The 17,670-nt window shown below is 52.2% G+C and overlaps 1 protein-coding gene across 2 annotated transcripts in view; it reads right to left on the reverse strand.

Annotated features, from left to right (window-relative positions):
• Positions 1–10,610: 10,610 nt before the first annotated feature.
• Positions 10,611–17,670, reverse strand: part of CEPT1 (choline/ethanolamine phosphotransferase 1) — a 66,693-nt gene continuing 59,633 nt past the window's right edge. For both annotated transcript variants that reach the window (XM_029069772.2, XM_029069771.2), the window contains exons 6-9: positions 15,967–16,098; positions 14,143–14,301; positions 12,887–13,012; positions 10,611–10,858 (exon numbers count right to left, since the gene is read on the reverse strand). In XM_029069772.2, the coding sequence (XP_028925605.1) occupies positions 10,739–10,858; positions 12,887–13,012; positions 14,143–14,301; positions 15,967–16,098 (537 nt within the window). In that variant the 3' untranslated portion in view covers positions 10,611–10,738. The remainder of the gene's footprint in view (positions 10,859–12,886; positions 13,013–14,142; positions 14,302–15,966; positions 16,099–17,670) is intronic.

Consider the following 17,670-nt stretch of genomic DNA (forward strand, 5'->3'; position numbering starts at 1 on the left):
GGAAAGCATCCCATCCCTAGGGAAGCAGCGAGGCCTAGTGGGTAAAGCACGGGCCTGGGAGTCAGAAGGACTTGGAGTCTAATCCCGTCGCCTCCACTTTCATTCATTCATTATAGTTATTGAGCGCTTACCACGTGCAGAGCACTGTACTAAGCGCTGAGGTAGATACAACCTAATCAATTTGGACACAGACCCTGTCCCACGGCAAACTTTCGGTCTAGAGGGGGAGGTAGACACTGGGCAAGCAACTTTCACTGCTCTGTGCTTCAGTTCCCTCATCTGTAAAATGGAGATTAAGACTGTAAACCCCACGTGGGACAGGGTCTGTGTCCAAATTGATTAGCTTGTATCTACTTCAGTGCTTAGTACAGTGACTGGCACAGATTAACAAATACCATGAAGAAAGAAAAAGGAAATGGGGTTGTGGTACTCCCCTTAGCTCCCTGGAGGTCCCAATCTGGGGCTCTGGGGGGCACCCGGCGGCCTCTTTAATCTGGGGGGATCCTGCACCCACTTTTCAACTCTGGGGTCGCCAAAGCCAGAAAGTCAAAGTCAGGTGGAGCCGGGAGTCGAACCCATGACCTCTGACTCCCAAACCCGGGCTCTTTCCACCGAGCCACGCTGCTTCTCTAAGGACCTGGGTTCTAATTCCGGATTTGCCGCCTGTCTTCTGTGTGACCTTGGGCAGGTCACTTCACATCCCACTGGAGCCCCGGGGATGAACAAACATCAGGTCACGAAACAGTGTTTTCAGGGACCGACAACGGTCGACCTAGCTCAATATTCTGCCTTTGACAGTGGCGTCAGGATGCTTAGAGTTACTTCCCGGGAAGCGTTCTTAAGGGACACGGTGGTGCCAACTCTCCTCCTTAACTCTGGCCCTCCATCATCCCATTACCGGTCCCTCTTCTGTTGATTTCTCTAAACCACTTTTGAGCCTACGGATGTTTTCCACCTTGACAACTTCCTGTTGTCATCACCCCTGTCTGTTGTGTGAAGGAGAGTTTCCTGGCTGGTTTAAAACGTATTTTCGATGTGTCAACACCCTTCAGCAGGAAGGCCTGAGTCCACTCCTCCACGTCTCTCCCCGCGCTGAGCTCAAGCCCCAAAGCCGGGGCACCCGCGGGTGCTGGAAGGTCTTCGTGCCTCTGCCCGCTAGTCTGACCAACGAAGAGGAGGTAAGCCGCGGGGACTCACCAAGCATTCTCCAAGACTCTGCCTTGAAGTAGGGCGCCTGTCCCCCCGACCCCGAAGGGGCCGGTGGTCTGCAGGGGCCAGTTCCTAGGTGGGCGGGCTAGCGGCCCGGCCCTCAGACACGGCGGAGGTAGGTAGTCCCCGGGCTCTGTAGAGGCGGACGTTGCCGGTTCAGCGTGGCCGCTGCAGAAGACGACGAGACGTCGCTGTGGTGCTGCCCGTGAGAAGCGGTGTGGCCTAGCGGATAGAGCGGGGGCGGCTGGGAGTCAGAAGGGGACCTGACTTCCAGCTCTGATCCCGGCTCCACCATGTGCCTGCCGTGCGACCTTGGACGAGTCACTTGACTTCTCTCTGCCTCAATTTCCTCGTCTTGCGAAATGGAGATTAAATGTTCTTCCTTCCCCTTGGACTGAGTCCCATGGGGATCAGGACTGTGTCTGAGCTGAGTGTAACGTATCTGCTCCGGTGCACGGCACAGGGGTTTGCCCAGAGTTATGCTTAGTAAATGACACAATTATCATTGTACTCCTGGACAGTGCTTGGCTCCTGACTTTTTTTTAATATAGTATTTTATTCAATCGTTTTTATTGAATGCTTACTGTGTGCACAGCACTGTACTAAGCACTTGAGAGATTACAACACAACAATAAACGGGCACATTCCCTACCCACAGAGGAGCTTAATTTGTTAAGCACTCACTATGTTCCAGGCACTGTAGCAAGCACCGGAGTAGATAGAGGATAATCATTTTGAATCCGGTTCCTGTCCCGCATGGGGCTCCCAGTCTTAATCTCCATTTTGCAGGTGGTCACGCAGCAGACGAGTGGTGGAGCCGGGATTAATAATAATAACGGTGATATTTGTTAAGCGCTTATTATGTGCCAAGCACTGTTCTAAGCGCTGGGCGCGATGAGCAGTGTGGCTCAGTGAAAAGAGAGTGGGCTTCGGAATCAGAGGTCATGGGTTCGACTCCCGGCTCTGCCACTTGGCAGCTGTGTGACTGTGGGCAAGTCGCTTCACTTCTCCGTGCCTCAGTGACCTCATCTGTAAAATGGGGATTATCTGTGAGCCTCACATGGGACAAACTGATTACCCTGTATCTGCCCCAGCGCTTAGAACAGTGCTCCGCACAGAGTAAGCGCTTAACAAATACCAACATTATTATTACTACAAGGTGATCAGGTTGACCCACGTGGGGCTCACAGTTTTCATCCCCATTTTCCAGATGAGGTCACTGAGGCACCGAGAAGCGAAGCGACTTGCCCAAAGTCACACAGCTGAGATTCGAACCCGTGACCTCCGACTCCCAAGCGCGGCCTCTTTCCACTGCTCCACGCTGCTTCTAGAATCCAGGTCCTTCTGATCGCCAGACTCTAACCGCGAGGCTCCACTGCTTCCCGTCCTGCTTTGCCTTTCCAGTGAGTCCCAGCTAATCCCAGTTCACTTGAGGGCTTCCTTTTTCTCCCATTTTTTGGAGCTTATAATTGCTCTTTTCTGGGACCGCCCCTGGGGACAAGGAACACTTCCCTACCCCAGATTTACGTGCCTTGGCCTCGATTCCTTAGTGGCGAATCCCAACAAATGTCATTATTATTATTATTATTATTTATTATTATTACTTTTATTCTCATTACTACTAACAAGAGGAGTGGTGGGGAAGTCAGTGGTTGTGCAGTCACGTGTGGACTAGATTCAGTCATCAGGTGGCAGCAAAACTCCTTTTTTCCAAACCGGTGCTTCGGTTTGGGCAGCGCTGGGTTGAGTAGAGACTCTTCAACCCAATAATAATAATGATAATGTTGGTATTTGTTAAGCGCTTACTATGTGCAGAGCACTGTTCTAAGCGCTGGGGGGATACAGGGTCATCAGGCTGTCCCACGAGAGGCTCACAGGCTTCATCCCCATTTTACAGATGAGGTCGCTGAGGCACCGAGAAGTGAAGTGACTTGTCCGCAGTCACACAGCTGACAAGTGGCAGAGCGGGGATTCGAACCCGTGACCTCTGGCTCCCAAGCCCGGGCTCGTTCCACTGAGCCACACCGCTTCTCTTCCTTACCTTACGGAGGGAATATATATCTCTATTTAGCTGTAATTTATTTATGAATGGATTTATTATTTATTTATTTATCTATCTATGTATTTATCTATATTAATGTCTGCCTCCCCCTCTAGATCCTGAGCTCGCCGTGGGCAGGAATGTGAATGTTTGTTGTTGTAGTGTACTCTTCCAAGTGCTCAGTACGGTGCTTTGCACACAGTAAGCGCTCAATAGATACAGTGGAATGAATGAACGAATAAGGCTAATAATAACAGTGATTGAATGAATGAATAAGACTACTACTACTAATAATTGCATTTAAACGCTTACTACGTGCCCAGCACTGTATTAAGACCCGGGGAAAAGTTAATGAGGTTGGACCCAGCCCTTGAGCTCCCAGACTACCCGATTCTAATTGTGGTACGCAGCTTGGCTCAGTGGAAAGAGCCTGGGCTTCGGAATCAGAGGAATCAGGGTTCGACTCCCGGCCCTGCCACTTGTCAGCTGTGTGACTGTGGCGAGTCACTTGACTTCTCTGTGCCTCAGTGACCTCATCTGTAAAATGGGGATGAAATGTGCACCTCACGTGGGACAACCTGATTCCCCTGTATCTCCCCCAGCGCTTAGAACGGTGCTCTGCAGAGTAAGCGCTTAACAAATACCAACATTGTTATTAATCCAGTGACTTATCCTACCCCGCCTTGATTATCGTATCAGCCTCCTTGCCGATGTCTCTGCCTCCTGTCTCTCCCCTCTCCACACCTTATTTCACTCCGCTGCCCAGATCATTTCTCTACGGAAACGTTCAGGCCACGTTTCCCCACTCCTCAAGAACCTCCGGGGGTTGTCCATCCACCTCCACATCAAACAAAAACTCCTCACCATTGGCTTTACCGCGCTCCTCTCCTACTTCAACCCAGCCCGCACACTTCATTCCTCTAATGCCAATCTTCTCACTGTACCTCCATCTCATCTAACACATCGCCAACCTCTCGCCCGTGTCCTCCCTCTGGCCCGGAACGCCCTCCCTCCTCGTATCCAACAGACAATAACTCTCCCCCCCATCAACAATAATAATAATAATAATGTTGGTATTTGCTAAGCGCTTACTATGTGCAGAGCACTGTTCTAAGCGTTGGGGTAGATACAGGGTCATCAGGTTGTCCCACGTGAGGCTCACAGTCTTCATCCTCATTTTACAGATGAGGTCACTGAGGCACAGAGAAGTGAAGTGACTTGCCCACAGTCACACAGCTGACAAGCGGCGGAGCCGAGATTCGAAGCCATGACCTCTGACTCCCAAGCCCGGGCTCTTTCCACTGAGCCACACTATTGAAGACCCATCTCCTCCAAGAAGCCTTCCCTGACTAAGCCCTCCTTTCCTTTTCTCCCTCTCCCTTCTGTGTCACCCTGACTTGCTCCCTTCATTCATAATAATAATAATAATGTTGGTATTTGTTAAGCGCTTACTATGTGCCGAGCACTGTTCTCAGCGCTGGGGTAGACACAGGAGAATCGGGTTGTCCCACGTGGGGCTCACAGTCTTAATCCTCATTTTACAGGTGAGGTAACTGAGGCACCGAGAAGTGCAGTGACTTGCCCAAAGTCACACAGCTGACAAGTGGCCGAGCCGGGATTCGAACCCATGACCTCTGACTCCAAAGCCCGGGCTCTTGCCACTGAGCTACGCTGCTGCTTCTCAATCCCACCCCATCCCAGCCCCACAGCACTTAATAATAACGATGTTGGTATTTGTTAAGCGCTTACTATGTGCAGAGCACTGTTCTAAGCACTGGGGTAGATACAGGGTCATCAGGTCGTCCCACGTGAGGCTCACAGTCTTAATCCCCATTTTACAGATGAGGGAACTGAGGCACAGAGAAGTTAAATGACTTGCCCACAGTCACACAGCTGACAAGTGGCAGAGCCGGGATAATTGTGGTATTTAAGTGCTTTCTATGTTCCAGGCACTGTATTAAGCGCTGGGGTGGATGCGAGCAAATCGGGTTGGACACAGTCCCGGTCCCACGTGGGGCTCACCGTCTCGATCCCCATTTTACAGATAACTGAAGCCCCGAAAAATGAAGTGACTCGCCCGAGGTCCTACAGCAGACAAGCAGCGGAGGCAGAATTAGAACCCGTGACCTTCTGACGCCCAGGCTCACGCTCTATCCACTGCACCATGCTGCTTCTCTTAGGTAAATATCTGTAATTTATTTATTTCTGTTAATGTCCGCCTCCCTCTCGAGACTGTAAGCTTGTTATAGGCCGGGAATGTGTCTGTTTATTGTTATATTGTGTTATCCCAAGTGTTTAGTACAGTGTAATACATATGATTGAATGAATGAATATTTCTGAAGGTCTTACAGTATCGATAATAATGTTGGTATTTGTTCAGCGCTTACTATGTGCCGAGCACTGTTCTAAGCGCTGGGGTAGATACAGGGTCATCAGGTTGTCCCACGTGAGGCTCCCAGTTAATCCCCATTTTACAGATGAGGTAACTGAGGCACAGAGAAGTTATGTGACTTGCCCACGGTCACACAGCTGATGAGCGGTATCAAGCACTCTTCTAAGCCCTAGGGCGGATACAAGTTACTCATTTTGGACCCGGCCCCTGTCCCACTTGAGGCTCCTTGTTTAAGTAGGAGGGAGAACAGGAGTGGAATCCTCATTTTAATTTAATTTAAATTTAATTTTGGTATTTGTTAAGCGCTTACTATGTGCCGAGCACTGTTCTAAGCGCCGGGGTAGATACAGGGTCATCGCGTTGTCCCAAGGGAGGCTCACAGTCTTCAGATTTTACACATTTTACAGATGAGGAAATGGAAACCCAGAGCTGAGAAGCGGGAAGCGGTGTGACGGGAAGCAGGGTGACCTAGCGGAGCCAGAAGCCCCCCGTTCTAATCTCCACCCAGGTCGCGTGCCTGCTGTGCGACCTTGGGCAAGCGGCTCCATGTGTCTTTGCCTCGGTTTCCTCACCTGCAAAATGGGGATTGAATTCCTCTTCTCCCTCCCACTTCGACTGTGAGCCTCAGGTGGGACAGGGACTGTATTCGGCCTGATTAACTTATCTACTCTAGCACTTAGAACGGGGCTTGATCCGGACTAAATGCTCACTCACTGACTTGCTCCCTTCATTCATTCGATAGTAATTAACGTTGGTATTTGTTAAGCGCTTCCTACGTGCAGAGCACCGTTCTAAGCGCCGGGGTAGATACAGGGTAGTCGGGTCGTCCCACGTGAGGCTCACAGTCTTCATCTCCATTTTACAGATGAGGCCACCGAGGCACAGAGAAGTGAAGTGACTCGCCCACAGTCCCACGGCTGACAAGTGGCAGGGCCGGGATTCGAAACCATGACCTCTGACTCCCAAGCCTGGGCTCTTTCCACGGAGCCACGCTGCCTCCCAATAGTATTTATGGAGCGCTTACTATGTGCAGAGCACTGTACTAAGCGCTTGGAATGGACAATTCGGCAACAGATAGAGACCATCCCTGCCCAAGGACGGGCTCGCAGTCACCTCCCTCCCAGCCTCACGGAATTTACGTGCATCCCTGCGATTTCTTTCTTTCTATTAATGTCTGTCCCGCCCTCTAGACTGGAAGCTCGTTTTAGGTGGAGAATTGGTTATATTGTTATGCTCTCCCAAACCCTTAGCACAGTGCTCAGCACACAGTAAGCGCTCAGTAAATATGACTGAGGACTGCGGAGGCTGCTCAGTGCCCCTGCGGAGACACTGCTGCCGAGGACGAGAAGATGGTGAGTAGGGCGGCATGAGGCAGAAGCACTGGAATTCCTTCCTCGGTGAAGGATCTTGGTCCTGAAATCTCAGGACCGAGGTTCATCTGTTGCTTGTGACAGATCGGCTCGTTGTGGGCAGGAATGTGTCTGTTCGTTGTCATATTGTTTGTTGTTGAGAAGCAACGTGGAAGAGCCCGGGCTTGGGAGTCAGCGGTGGTGGGTTCTAATCCCGGCTCCACTTGTCAGCTGTGTGACCTTGGGTAGGTCACTTCCCTGGGCCTCAGTTACCTCACCTGGAAAACGGGGGTGAAGACTGGGAGCCCCACGTGGGACAACGTGATGACCTTGTATCTCCCCCAGTGCTTAGAAGGGTGCTTGGCACATAGTAAGCGCTTAACAAATACCAACATCATTATTATTATTAGGGAAGCAGCGTGGCTCAGTGGAAAGAGCCCGGGCTTTGGAGTCAGAGGTCATGGGTTCGAATCCCAGATCTGCCACTTGTCAGCCGTGTGACTGTGGGCGAGTCGCTTAACTTCTCTGTGCCTCAGTTACCTCATCTGCAAAATGGGGATTAAGACTGTGAGCCCCACGTGGGACGACCTGATTCCCCTGTGTCTACCCCAGCGCTTAGAACGGTGCTCTGCACATAGGAAGCGCTTAACAAATACCACCATCATTATTATTATGTTGTACTTGCCCAAACGCTCAGTACAGCGTAGTGCACCATCATCACCCACAGAGAGGGTGGGGAAGATAGCTGAGCTGGATCAGAGGGCAGTGGCTTCCACAGCGAGGATGATGTGACCACCCCGGATACTGTGGGGCCCCACAGGTGCTTAGTGATAATAACGATAACAACAATGGTATTTATTAAGCGCTTACTACGGGCCAGGCACTGTACTGGGCACTGGGGTGGATACAAGCAAACGGGGTTAGACACAGTCCCTGTCTCAAATGGGGCTCACAGTCTCGCTCCCCATTTTACAGATGAGGTAACTGAGGCACGGAGTTAGACGTGAGGCGACTTGTCATTCCTTCAATCATACCTACTGAGCGCTCACCGTGTGCAAAGCACCATACTGAGCGCCTGTCCGAGGTCACACAGCAGACGAGTGGTGGAGCCGGGATTAGAACCCACAACCTTCTGACCACTGGGGCTCTAACCACTAAGCCAGGTCTCAGCCCACATTAAGCACTCAAATACCACTGATTTGGTAAATCGCAGGCCTGGGAGTCAGAGGACCTGGGTTCTAATTCCCGCTCTGCCACTTGTCTGCTGGGTAACCTTGGGCAAGTCACTTAACTTCTCTGTGCCTCAGTTACCTCATCTTTACTATGTTGTCCTCTCCCAAGCACTTAATACAGTACTTTACCCACGGTAAATGCTCAAATCTACTTGAATTAATTGGAGATTAAGATTAAACCCCACGTGGGACAGGGACCACGTCCAACCTGATTAGCTTGTATCTACCCCGGGGCTTAAAACAACGCTTAACACATAGCTGTGGTGAGCCGCTCCTCCACAATATCAATACGAATATCACGTTATCTGAGATTTCAGGACCAAGATCCTTCGCGGAGGAAGTAATTCCCCTGCTAATGCCTTAGGCCGCCCCACTCCCGTTCTTCTCGTGTTCTTCTCGTCCTCGGCAGCGGTGTTCCCGCTGGCGCCTTACGAGCCCTTAATTGGGGATTTGACTCCCTTTTTGATTTGGGAGCTCAAATGACGTGTTCCAAAAGTAAAACCAACCACCACCGTTATGGCGGAAACTATATTTATTTTATCCTAACAGAAGGGCTAGGCACACACGCACACATGAAGTACAAGGCCCCCAGTTCTGGTTTACTTTAAATGCTTGAACTTCCATAGAAGGGTTGGAACACGAAGCCTTCCCTAAACCCTCCTCTCCTTTTCTCTCACCTTCTCCCGCCCCGCTCTTTTACGTGCTCCTTCGTTCATCCTCCCTCCCAATCCCGTGGAACATCTGTATCTATCTGTAATTTATTTATTTACCGATTTATTTATATCAATGTCTGTCTCCCCTCCTGGACCGCGAGCTCGTTGGGGGCAGGAATGTGTCTGTCTTACTGTACTCGCCCAAGAGCTTTGCGTACAGTAAGTGCTCAATTAATACGACTGAATGAATGAAGCATCTACACTACAGGTCCTATGGCACTGTGGAATTTTTAGTCCTCACATCCTAGACTACGGGAGGATAATAATAATAATTATGGTATTTAAGCGCTTACTATGTGCTGAGCACTGTTAGAAGCGCTGGGGTAGACGCAGGGGAATCAGATTTGTCCCACGTGGGGCTCACATTTTTTTAGTCCCCATTTTCCAGATGAGGTAACTGAGGCACAGAGAAGTGAAGCGACTTGCCCGAGGTCACACAGCAGACGAGTGGCGGAGCTGGGATTAGAACCCACGACCTCTGACTCCCAAGCCCGGGCTCATTCCACTAAGCCATGCCGCTTCTCTATACCCTCATATTACTTTTACTTTATTGATATTACTTTATTGATATTGACGTAATGCTATTACTTCATTCATTCAACTGTATTTGTTGAGCGCTTACTGTGTCCAAAGCACTGTACTAAACGCTTGGGAGTGTACAATATGATAACAGAGACACATTCCTGCCCACAACGAGCTCGCAGCTTCCTCCATCATCCCACCCCCTTAATCACGGGCCTCGGTGGGGGAGTAGGAAAAGGGAAAACGTCCAAGTACGGGGCGGCGTCCTCGTTATCCGACAAAACGAACACGGTGCCCCCCACCTTAGGCTCAATCACTTCCCGGTGAGATTCGAGCGAGGTCAGGCTGTTCACCTGTTCAGGCTCGCCACCCGCCCGCGCCGAGAAACGCAAAACCCCGGCTCCTCACGTCTGGAAAACTCTCCTTATCCTCTCTCCATCCGGGGCCGGCGCTCGCCCCCGGGGAAACAGAACGGCCGACACACGAAGGTAACGCAGCTCATTAGATTTCCTTATTTATTAAAGAGCAGAAAGAAATGGTGTTTGAATCTCATACAAAAAAAAGGGAACGTTAAAAGGTGCTCTAAGTCTCTCCACTAAATAAAATCGAGAAATAAATCGGCTTTTCGATAATATCATTTTATTTAAAAAAATAAAAGTAATCGACAGAGAAACCAGGCAGTATTGCATGCTCGAAAGGTGATCCCGGGCCCCGAGGGGGTCTCTCCCCTTCGGCAGCCGGCCGGCCTGACCGACCACCGGGCCTCACGCCGGCCACGGCCGGCCAGATCCGGGGCTGCCGCCCGTGGGCCCCGCGCCGGGTCCCTTCTTTAGCCGCGACCCGGCCCGTTGACTTGAAAGAGGCTGTTTTCGTTAAAATTCTAAAGCGACCCGTCTGGAGGTCTGTGAATATCCTACATTAGAAATCTCCATACTTCTAGATCTGCTTTCCGTAAATGGTTTATTCTGGATCAGGAGGGGATTAATTACAAAGGCAAGGCGTTATTCCTGCATGCTTTCCTGGGCCGGTCCCGGGAGGACCAGGTGAATGTCCGACCGGACAGGGCTTGGGACCCCACCCCCACCCCCACCCTCCCCCCTCCCCCGCCCTTCCCCGAGAGGCCGGGTCAGGGCCGTTACCGAGAACGAAGAATTAAATGTCATACAACATTGATTATTATAAATTATACTGGTTCTCCTCCACCCTCTCTCCTCAGCGTGTTCATCCCCTCTCCGGTCGGAAACAGCCGCTTCCTCCGCGTCGTCCCGACGGGCCGGCGGCTAGTGGTGATTGGGATGGGCCGAGGAGACCTTGATTCTGAAGACGTGGATGTGCAGGTGGGAGGCGATCTGATTGCAGACGCTGACGCAGTAGCGGATCAGATCGAATAAGGAGAAGATCTTCGAGGGAAACAGAGACTCGGGTCAGGCCGACTCGGCTCGCCCACCTTCGGCGTCCCGGGGAGCGCTGCGCTCAGACCGTCGGTCCGCGGTATCTATTACGGGGTACCACGCGCCCGGGCGAGTACGATACGACCGGGTTGGTAGTCACATTCCCTATCCGCAATGAGCTCACAGTCGTGTGGGTGTCGTACGCACGCACGACCACGCCCACGATCACGTGCTCTCTCTCCGTGGCTGCGGTGGTGGGAGGTGGGAGCTGTGAGGAGTGAGGGGGGCTGGCAGGCGGCCACAAACCCGCGCACCCCAGTCGCCCACAGCCCCATCCACCGCTCGTCCGGAGGCTCCGGGCCTTCCGCGGTCGATGTGATGTGACCACCGTGGTCGAAAAGGTCTTCGTTTGGCCTCTCTTCCAGCATGGCACCGGCCCCCCTCCTCCCTCCCTCTTCAGGCGGGCTCGGTGTCCCCAATAATGCGCAAAATCACTCGCCCCTGTTAGCTCTGGCACCATAAGCTCCGCACACCTAATCCTTCAGGGGTCATACCAGCCCTCTGCTCCTTGCCCGGGAAGGGACCCGAGCCCTCTTCCCTCCGATCTGCCTGACCAGAAACCCCCCAGAATCCCCCCAGGCGATGGCAGGGCCTGTTCCCCTTCTGCCTCCCTCTGAGAAGAGGTCGCCGGCTCTGGGCCGGGCCCAGACGGGCTGGCGTGGGAGGTGAATTCCAGGTCTGACCCCGCGTGAGCGGCAGGATTCTGTCAGGAGCCGACGGCCAACTTTGCTCCTCCCGGCCTGGCCTCCGTCGGCTCTACCTTCACGACGTCGCAAAGATCGGCCCTCTCCTCTCCGAACCGCTCGCTACGCTGATCCGAGCGCTTATCGCCTGCTGCCTTGATCGGTGGATCCGCCTCCTCGCCGACCGCTCCGCCTCCCCTCTCTCCCCGCTCGGGTCCGTACGTCACTCTGCTGCCTGGGTCACGTCTCCCCGCTCGAGTACCTCCGGATGTCCGTCCACCTCCGCGTCAACCGGAAACTTCTTATCCTCGGTTTCAGGGCGCTCAATCAACTCACCCCCTCCTATCTTACCTCACTGATTTTCTACGCCAACCCAGCCCACGCACTTGGCTCTTCTGAAGCCAGCCCACTCACTGAACCTTGACCTCATCTCTCTCACCATCTACCCGCGTCCTCCCTCTGGCCTGGAACTCTCCCCCGCCTTCCTTCATATAATAATAATATTATTATTGATAATGATAATTAATGATGATTATTAACGATGATGAAATCCGTTATACATTCCAGGCATCCAACTCGGCGCTAAGGTGGATACAAGCAAATCGGGTTGGACACCCGACGGTCACAGGTTGGACCCAGTCCCTGACCTGCATGGGGCTCACGGTCTTCATCCCCATTTTACAGATGAGGTGAGGCCCAGAGAAGTAAGTGACTTGCCCAAGGTCACGCAGCAGATAGGCAGAGGGGCCGGGATTAGAACCCGTGGCCTTCTGACTGGCAGGGCGTGCTCTATCCATTAGGCATATGAGACAGACCGCCACTCTCCTCCTTTCAAATTCTTATTCAAATCACATCTCCTCCAAGAGGCCTTCCCCAGCTACTCATTCATTCAGTCGTACCGACTGAGCGCTTACCGTGTGCAGAGCACTGTACCGAGCGCTCGGAAAGTACAATTCGGCAACAACTGAGCCCTCTTGAGTCCCACTCCCTTCTGCGTCACTCTTGTCTTCGGCTCTGTATCCTTTTAAGTGCTGGATATTCACCCCACCCTTAGCCCTACAGCACTTCGGTCCATATCCGTAATTTCTTTCAATGTCTTTCGCTGTAGACCGAAAGCCTGTCGGGGGCAGGGGAACGTGTCAACCAACTCCGTCGCGTACCGTCCTCTCCCAGGCGCTTAGTACGGTGCTCGGCACCCAGTAGGCGCTCAAGAAATATCACAGGTTGATTGAAGCCCGCAGGGGATGGGGGAAAGTTCTCTGTAATGATTAATGAACCAAGCCGGGGCACTCACCAGAGCGATCCAAAGTACAATGTACTCATCGATAAAGCTGTTAAAGTACTGGTCGAGGAACAGCAGGGCCGGCCCCAGGAATGCTGTGTCGTGCAGGTACATTTCACTTTTGGTCATGTGAGCGACCTGAGGGAGCGGAAGAGGTCAGCAGATGAGTTCCCGCGAGGCCCGTCCGGCAGGCCGAGGATCCGGGTCGTCCCCAGGGAAGCGGCGTGGCCCAGTGGTTAGAGCCCGGGCCTGGGAGTCGGAAGGTCATGGGTTCCAATCCCGGCTCCGTCGCTTATCTGCTGTGTGACCTTGGGCGAGTCACTTCTCTGTGCCTCAGTTACCTCATCTGTACCATGGGGATGAAGACCGTGAGCCCCCCGTGGGACAACCTGATCACCTTGTATCAGAACAGTGCTTTGCACATAGTATGCGCTTAACAAATACCGCCATTAATATTTTATTATTTCACTTCTCTGGGCCTGAGTTTCCTCATCTGTAAAACGGGGACTGGGACCGTGAGCCCCACGTGGGAAAGGAACTGTGTTCCAACCCGATTTGCTATGTTCCAACCCGATTTGCTAGTATCCACCCCAGCGCTCATAGTAAGCACTTAACAAATACCATCATTATTATTATTATTATTATTAAAGTAGAGTAAGTGCTTAACAAATACCATTATTATTGCTTCCACTCCGGGGCCACAGGATGGGCTCTGGGGCATCCGTGCCTGGCTAGTCCAGGCGGCCTTTCCCACCTTCTCCTTCCCGGCCAACGCTGGGCGGGGCCCCCGGGGGCTTCCCGCCTTGCGGGAGATCTTTGGGAACTCCACGTGGGGCCCTCACCCAGTACTTTTTTTTTTAAATGATATTTCTTAAACGCTTCCTATGTGCCAGGCACCGTTCTAAGCACTGGGGTAGCTATAAGGTAATCAGGTTGGACACGTGGGGCTCACAGTCGCCATCAATTAACAGATGAGGTAACCGAGGCCCAGAGAAGTGAAGTGACCTGCCCACGGTCACACAGCGGACAAGTGGTGGACTAGAACCAGGGTCCTTCTGACTCCCAAGAAGTCCCAATTCCAGTAGCACGGAGGGAGACGAGAGGAAGGTTGCCGAACGCAGAGCCCCGGCGGTTCGAACGATGCCCAGCCTGAGAGCGACGACATTTTGGAAACGGTCTACCCTCCCCGGGCCCCCGCCGGCACCACCCCCACGTAAGCCGCGCTCACGGCAGAAGAGAAAACCCGTCCACCTCCCTGAGGTGCTTACCACTAGCTTATTAGTGATTTTCGCGGACACGAAGCCAAAGGTGAGGATATACAGGCAAGGATGCTTTTCAAAGAGCTGAACGGTGGACTTCTTGTAGATCATCACAGCTAACGTGATCACTGATCCAATATGGAGAAACGGGGAGAGGACACTTGTTCCCTAAACAGAGAGGAAGAGATCGGTTAGTTTAACAAGATGGGAAGGCGGGGCTGACTGTTCATTCCACAGTATCTACTGAGCGCTTACTATGTGCAGAGCACCGTACTGAGCGCTTGGAGTGGACGAGTCGGCAACAGTTAGAGACAATCCCTGCCCAGTGACGGGCTCACACTGCGGAATTCCGATCTGCCCGCCGAATCGGACTCACTCTCGGGGCCGGCCCCCAGCTACGGTGTTTTCTTTTCCGTTGAGCGTGGCGACAGAGGAGCCAAGCAGCGCTAGCCTCAAGGGCAGCCGTGGCCACAGCCGTAGCCAGCGGACTAGCGGAAAGAGCCCGGGGCCTGGGCGTCAGAGGACCTGGCTTCTCATCCTGCCTCTGCCATTTGCCTGTGGTGTGACCCTGGGCAAGTCACGTCACTGCTCCGTGCCTCAGGTTAATAATAATAATAATAATGTTGGTATTGGTTAAGCGCTTACTATGTGCACTCTTCTAAGGGCTGGGGGGATACAAGGTGATCACGTCGTCCCTCATGGGGCTCACGGTCTTCATCCCCATTTGACAGATGAGGTAACCGAGGCCCAGAGAAGTGAAGTGACTTGCTCAAAGTCACACAGCTGACAAGAGGCGGAGCCGGGAGTAGAACCCACGACCTCTGACTCCCAAGCCCAGGCTCTTGCCACTGAGCCACGGTGCTTCTCAATGGTTACCTCATCTGTAATACTAACTGTGGTTTATGTTAAGCGCTTTCTGTGGGCCGGGCACTGTACTAAGCACTGGGGTGGATACAAGCAAATCGGGTTGGACACAGTCCCTGTCCCACGTGGGGCTCACAGTTTCATTCCCCCTTTTACAGATGAGGCACAGTGAATAATAATTATGGTATTTGCCAAGCGCTTACTATGTGCTAGGCACTATACTAAGCATCACGGCTTAGTGGAAGGAGCCCGGGCTTGGGAGTCAGAGGTCGTGGGTTCTAATCCCAGGTCCGCCGCTTGTCAGCTGTGTGACTTTGGGCAAGTCGCTTCACTTCTCTGGGCCTCAGTTACCTCATCTGGAAAATGGGGATTAAGACTGTGAGCCCCACGGGGGACAACCTGATAACCTGTATCTACTCTAGTGCTCAGAACAGCGGTTGGCATATAGTAAGTGCTTAACAAATAATATAGTCATTATTATTATTCATTCAATAGTATTTATTGAGCCCTTACTTTGTGCAGAGCACAGTACTAAGCGCTTGGAATGGACAATTCGGCAACAGATAGAGACAATCCCTGCCCATCGACGGGCTCAAGGTCACACAACAGACAAGAGGCAGAGCTCTGGACTAGAACCCGCAACTTCCGACTCCCAGGCCCGTGCTCTATCCCCAACGCCACGGTGCTTCTCAGCCTGGGGGTGAAGACTGTGAACCCCACGTGGGACATGGACGATGTCCAACCTAATTAACCTGAGGCGCTTAAATACCTTTTTTTTTTTTTAAAGCCAAGATCTTGATCCCGCTTCACTCGTACGTACTCCCAACAGCTCACTTTCAAAAGCTCCTAAGGCCCAGAGAGGTGAGGCTAAGGCGACCCCCCGACCTCAAAGCTTTAACACTGTCAATTTACCAGACTTCTAAGACCTCCTTCCAACCCGCCCGGAACTAGAAGGGCACATTCACTTACTGCTATGGTTGATCCATTCTTGCCAACACCACCTGTGAAGATTACCCGGAAGTAATTGGTACAGGAGAATATGGTGCCGGCTACAGTACAAAGAGCTGGGAAAATTTTCATCTGAATATTCAGCACTGGGATCTTCAGTAGTGGAGAGAGAGAGGAAAAAAAAGAAAATTATAGTAGGCACAAGAACGTGACACGTAAACAAACTCGAATACTTCACCAGTTCCAATTTCCGAGCGCAGTAAGCAGAGCCGATTTTTTTTTTCTGTCGTCACCAGAAGGCGACCACCGGGTCAGACCATGGGTCCATCCAGCCCCGTGCTCCATCTCCAACACTGGCAGCAGGATGCTTCTATAGACCATCCGAAGGTTACCCTCCCGGGCATCCATCCCATCAGCTAGGTGGTGTCGCCTTAATATTAGTAACCTTCTCCTATTCTTCTCCGATTTTCCTTCCGGTAAGCCGGACGGGGTTCCTCATAAGCCAGATGGGTTCTCGAACCTACTCGTATTTTCAGCCGGAACCACTTCCTATATGGTTTCTTCCCTTTGAATGAAGAAGGGGTCCTCTGGTCTGCTGCCAACCTACCATCACCCAGCTCGATTGGGGGTAGGCTCGTTTGGAGGTTGTGGGTTTCGGAGAACAATTATTCCATGTTCGCCTCGTCGATCTCCTTTCTGATTTTCAACTTCAAGCGCGTCCACTCGCAGTCTTCACCTTAATCTTCTCAATTGTCCCCATAAGAAAACTTCATTCCCTTGGTCATTTTAGGTGCCCCTCCCTCTCACACACCGTTTTTTGGATGGTATTTACGTGCTTACTATGTGCCCGGCACTATTCTAAGAGCTGGGGTAGATACAAACGAATCAGGGTGGGTACAGATCATGTCCCACACGGGGCTCACGGCCTTAATCCCCGTTTTACAGCTGAGGTAACTGAGGCCCAGAGAAGTCAAGTGACTTGGCCGAGGTCACCCAGAAGACAAGTGATGGATCCAGGATTAGAGCCCCAGGCCTGGGCTCTTTCCATTAGGCCACGTTCCTTCTGGGCCTTTCTCAGCCTGGGAGTCAGAGGTTGTGGGTTTTAATCCTGGCTCCACCACCTGTTAGCTGTGTGACTTTGGGGAAGTCACTTCACTGGGCCTCAGTTACCTCGTCTGTAAAATGGGGACAAAGACTGTGAGCCCCACGTGGGCCAACCTAATTACCTTCTATCTACCCCAGCACTTACAACAGTGTTTGGCACATAGTAAGCGCTTGACAAATACCATCATTACTTATTATTAGTCCTACCATGCGGTGGCCTTAATGGCCCACGGGACATCAGGTGAGGATGTTTCTAGAGAGTGGCCGAACCACGTGTTTGTTCTCTGTCCCGACGATGACTGGCGTTTACCGGCCGCTGACCATTAGACCAGCGGTTGGGAGGAAAGGTCCCCAGTGCCTCGGAGCTCTCTTTCCTGAATTGCTCATTCCATCCTCATGGAATGATTGTTGGGATTCTTCTCCCTAGATGCACTCCTTTGCCCTTGCTCATCACGAGCAGTCTCCCCTCCCGCTTCACCTGCTCTCTGACGCTTCCTTGCAGTCCAATACACCTGCCTGTCACTCGGCACCCGCAAGAGCTTAGAACAACCTAAACGCTCAGAGGAGTCACGTCGCACTCCCTCTTCCGGAGGATTTAGAGAGATATTAAACAAAAACAGA

The sequence above is a fragment of the Ornithorhynchus anatinus genome, chromosome 7 (genome assembly GCF_004115215.2).
Source record: "Ornithorhynchus anatinus isolate Pmale09 chromosome 7, mOrnAna1.pri.v4, whole genome shotgun sequence".
Classification (NCBI taxonomy): domain Eukaryota; kingdom Metazoa; phylum Chordata; class Mammalia; order Monotremata; family Ornithorhynchidae; genus Ornithorhynchus; species Ornithorhynchus anatinus.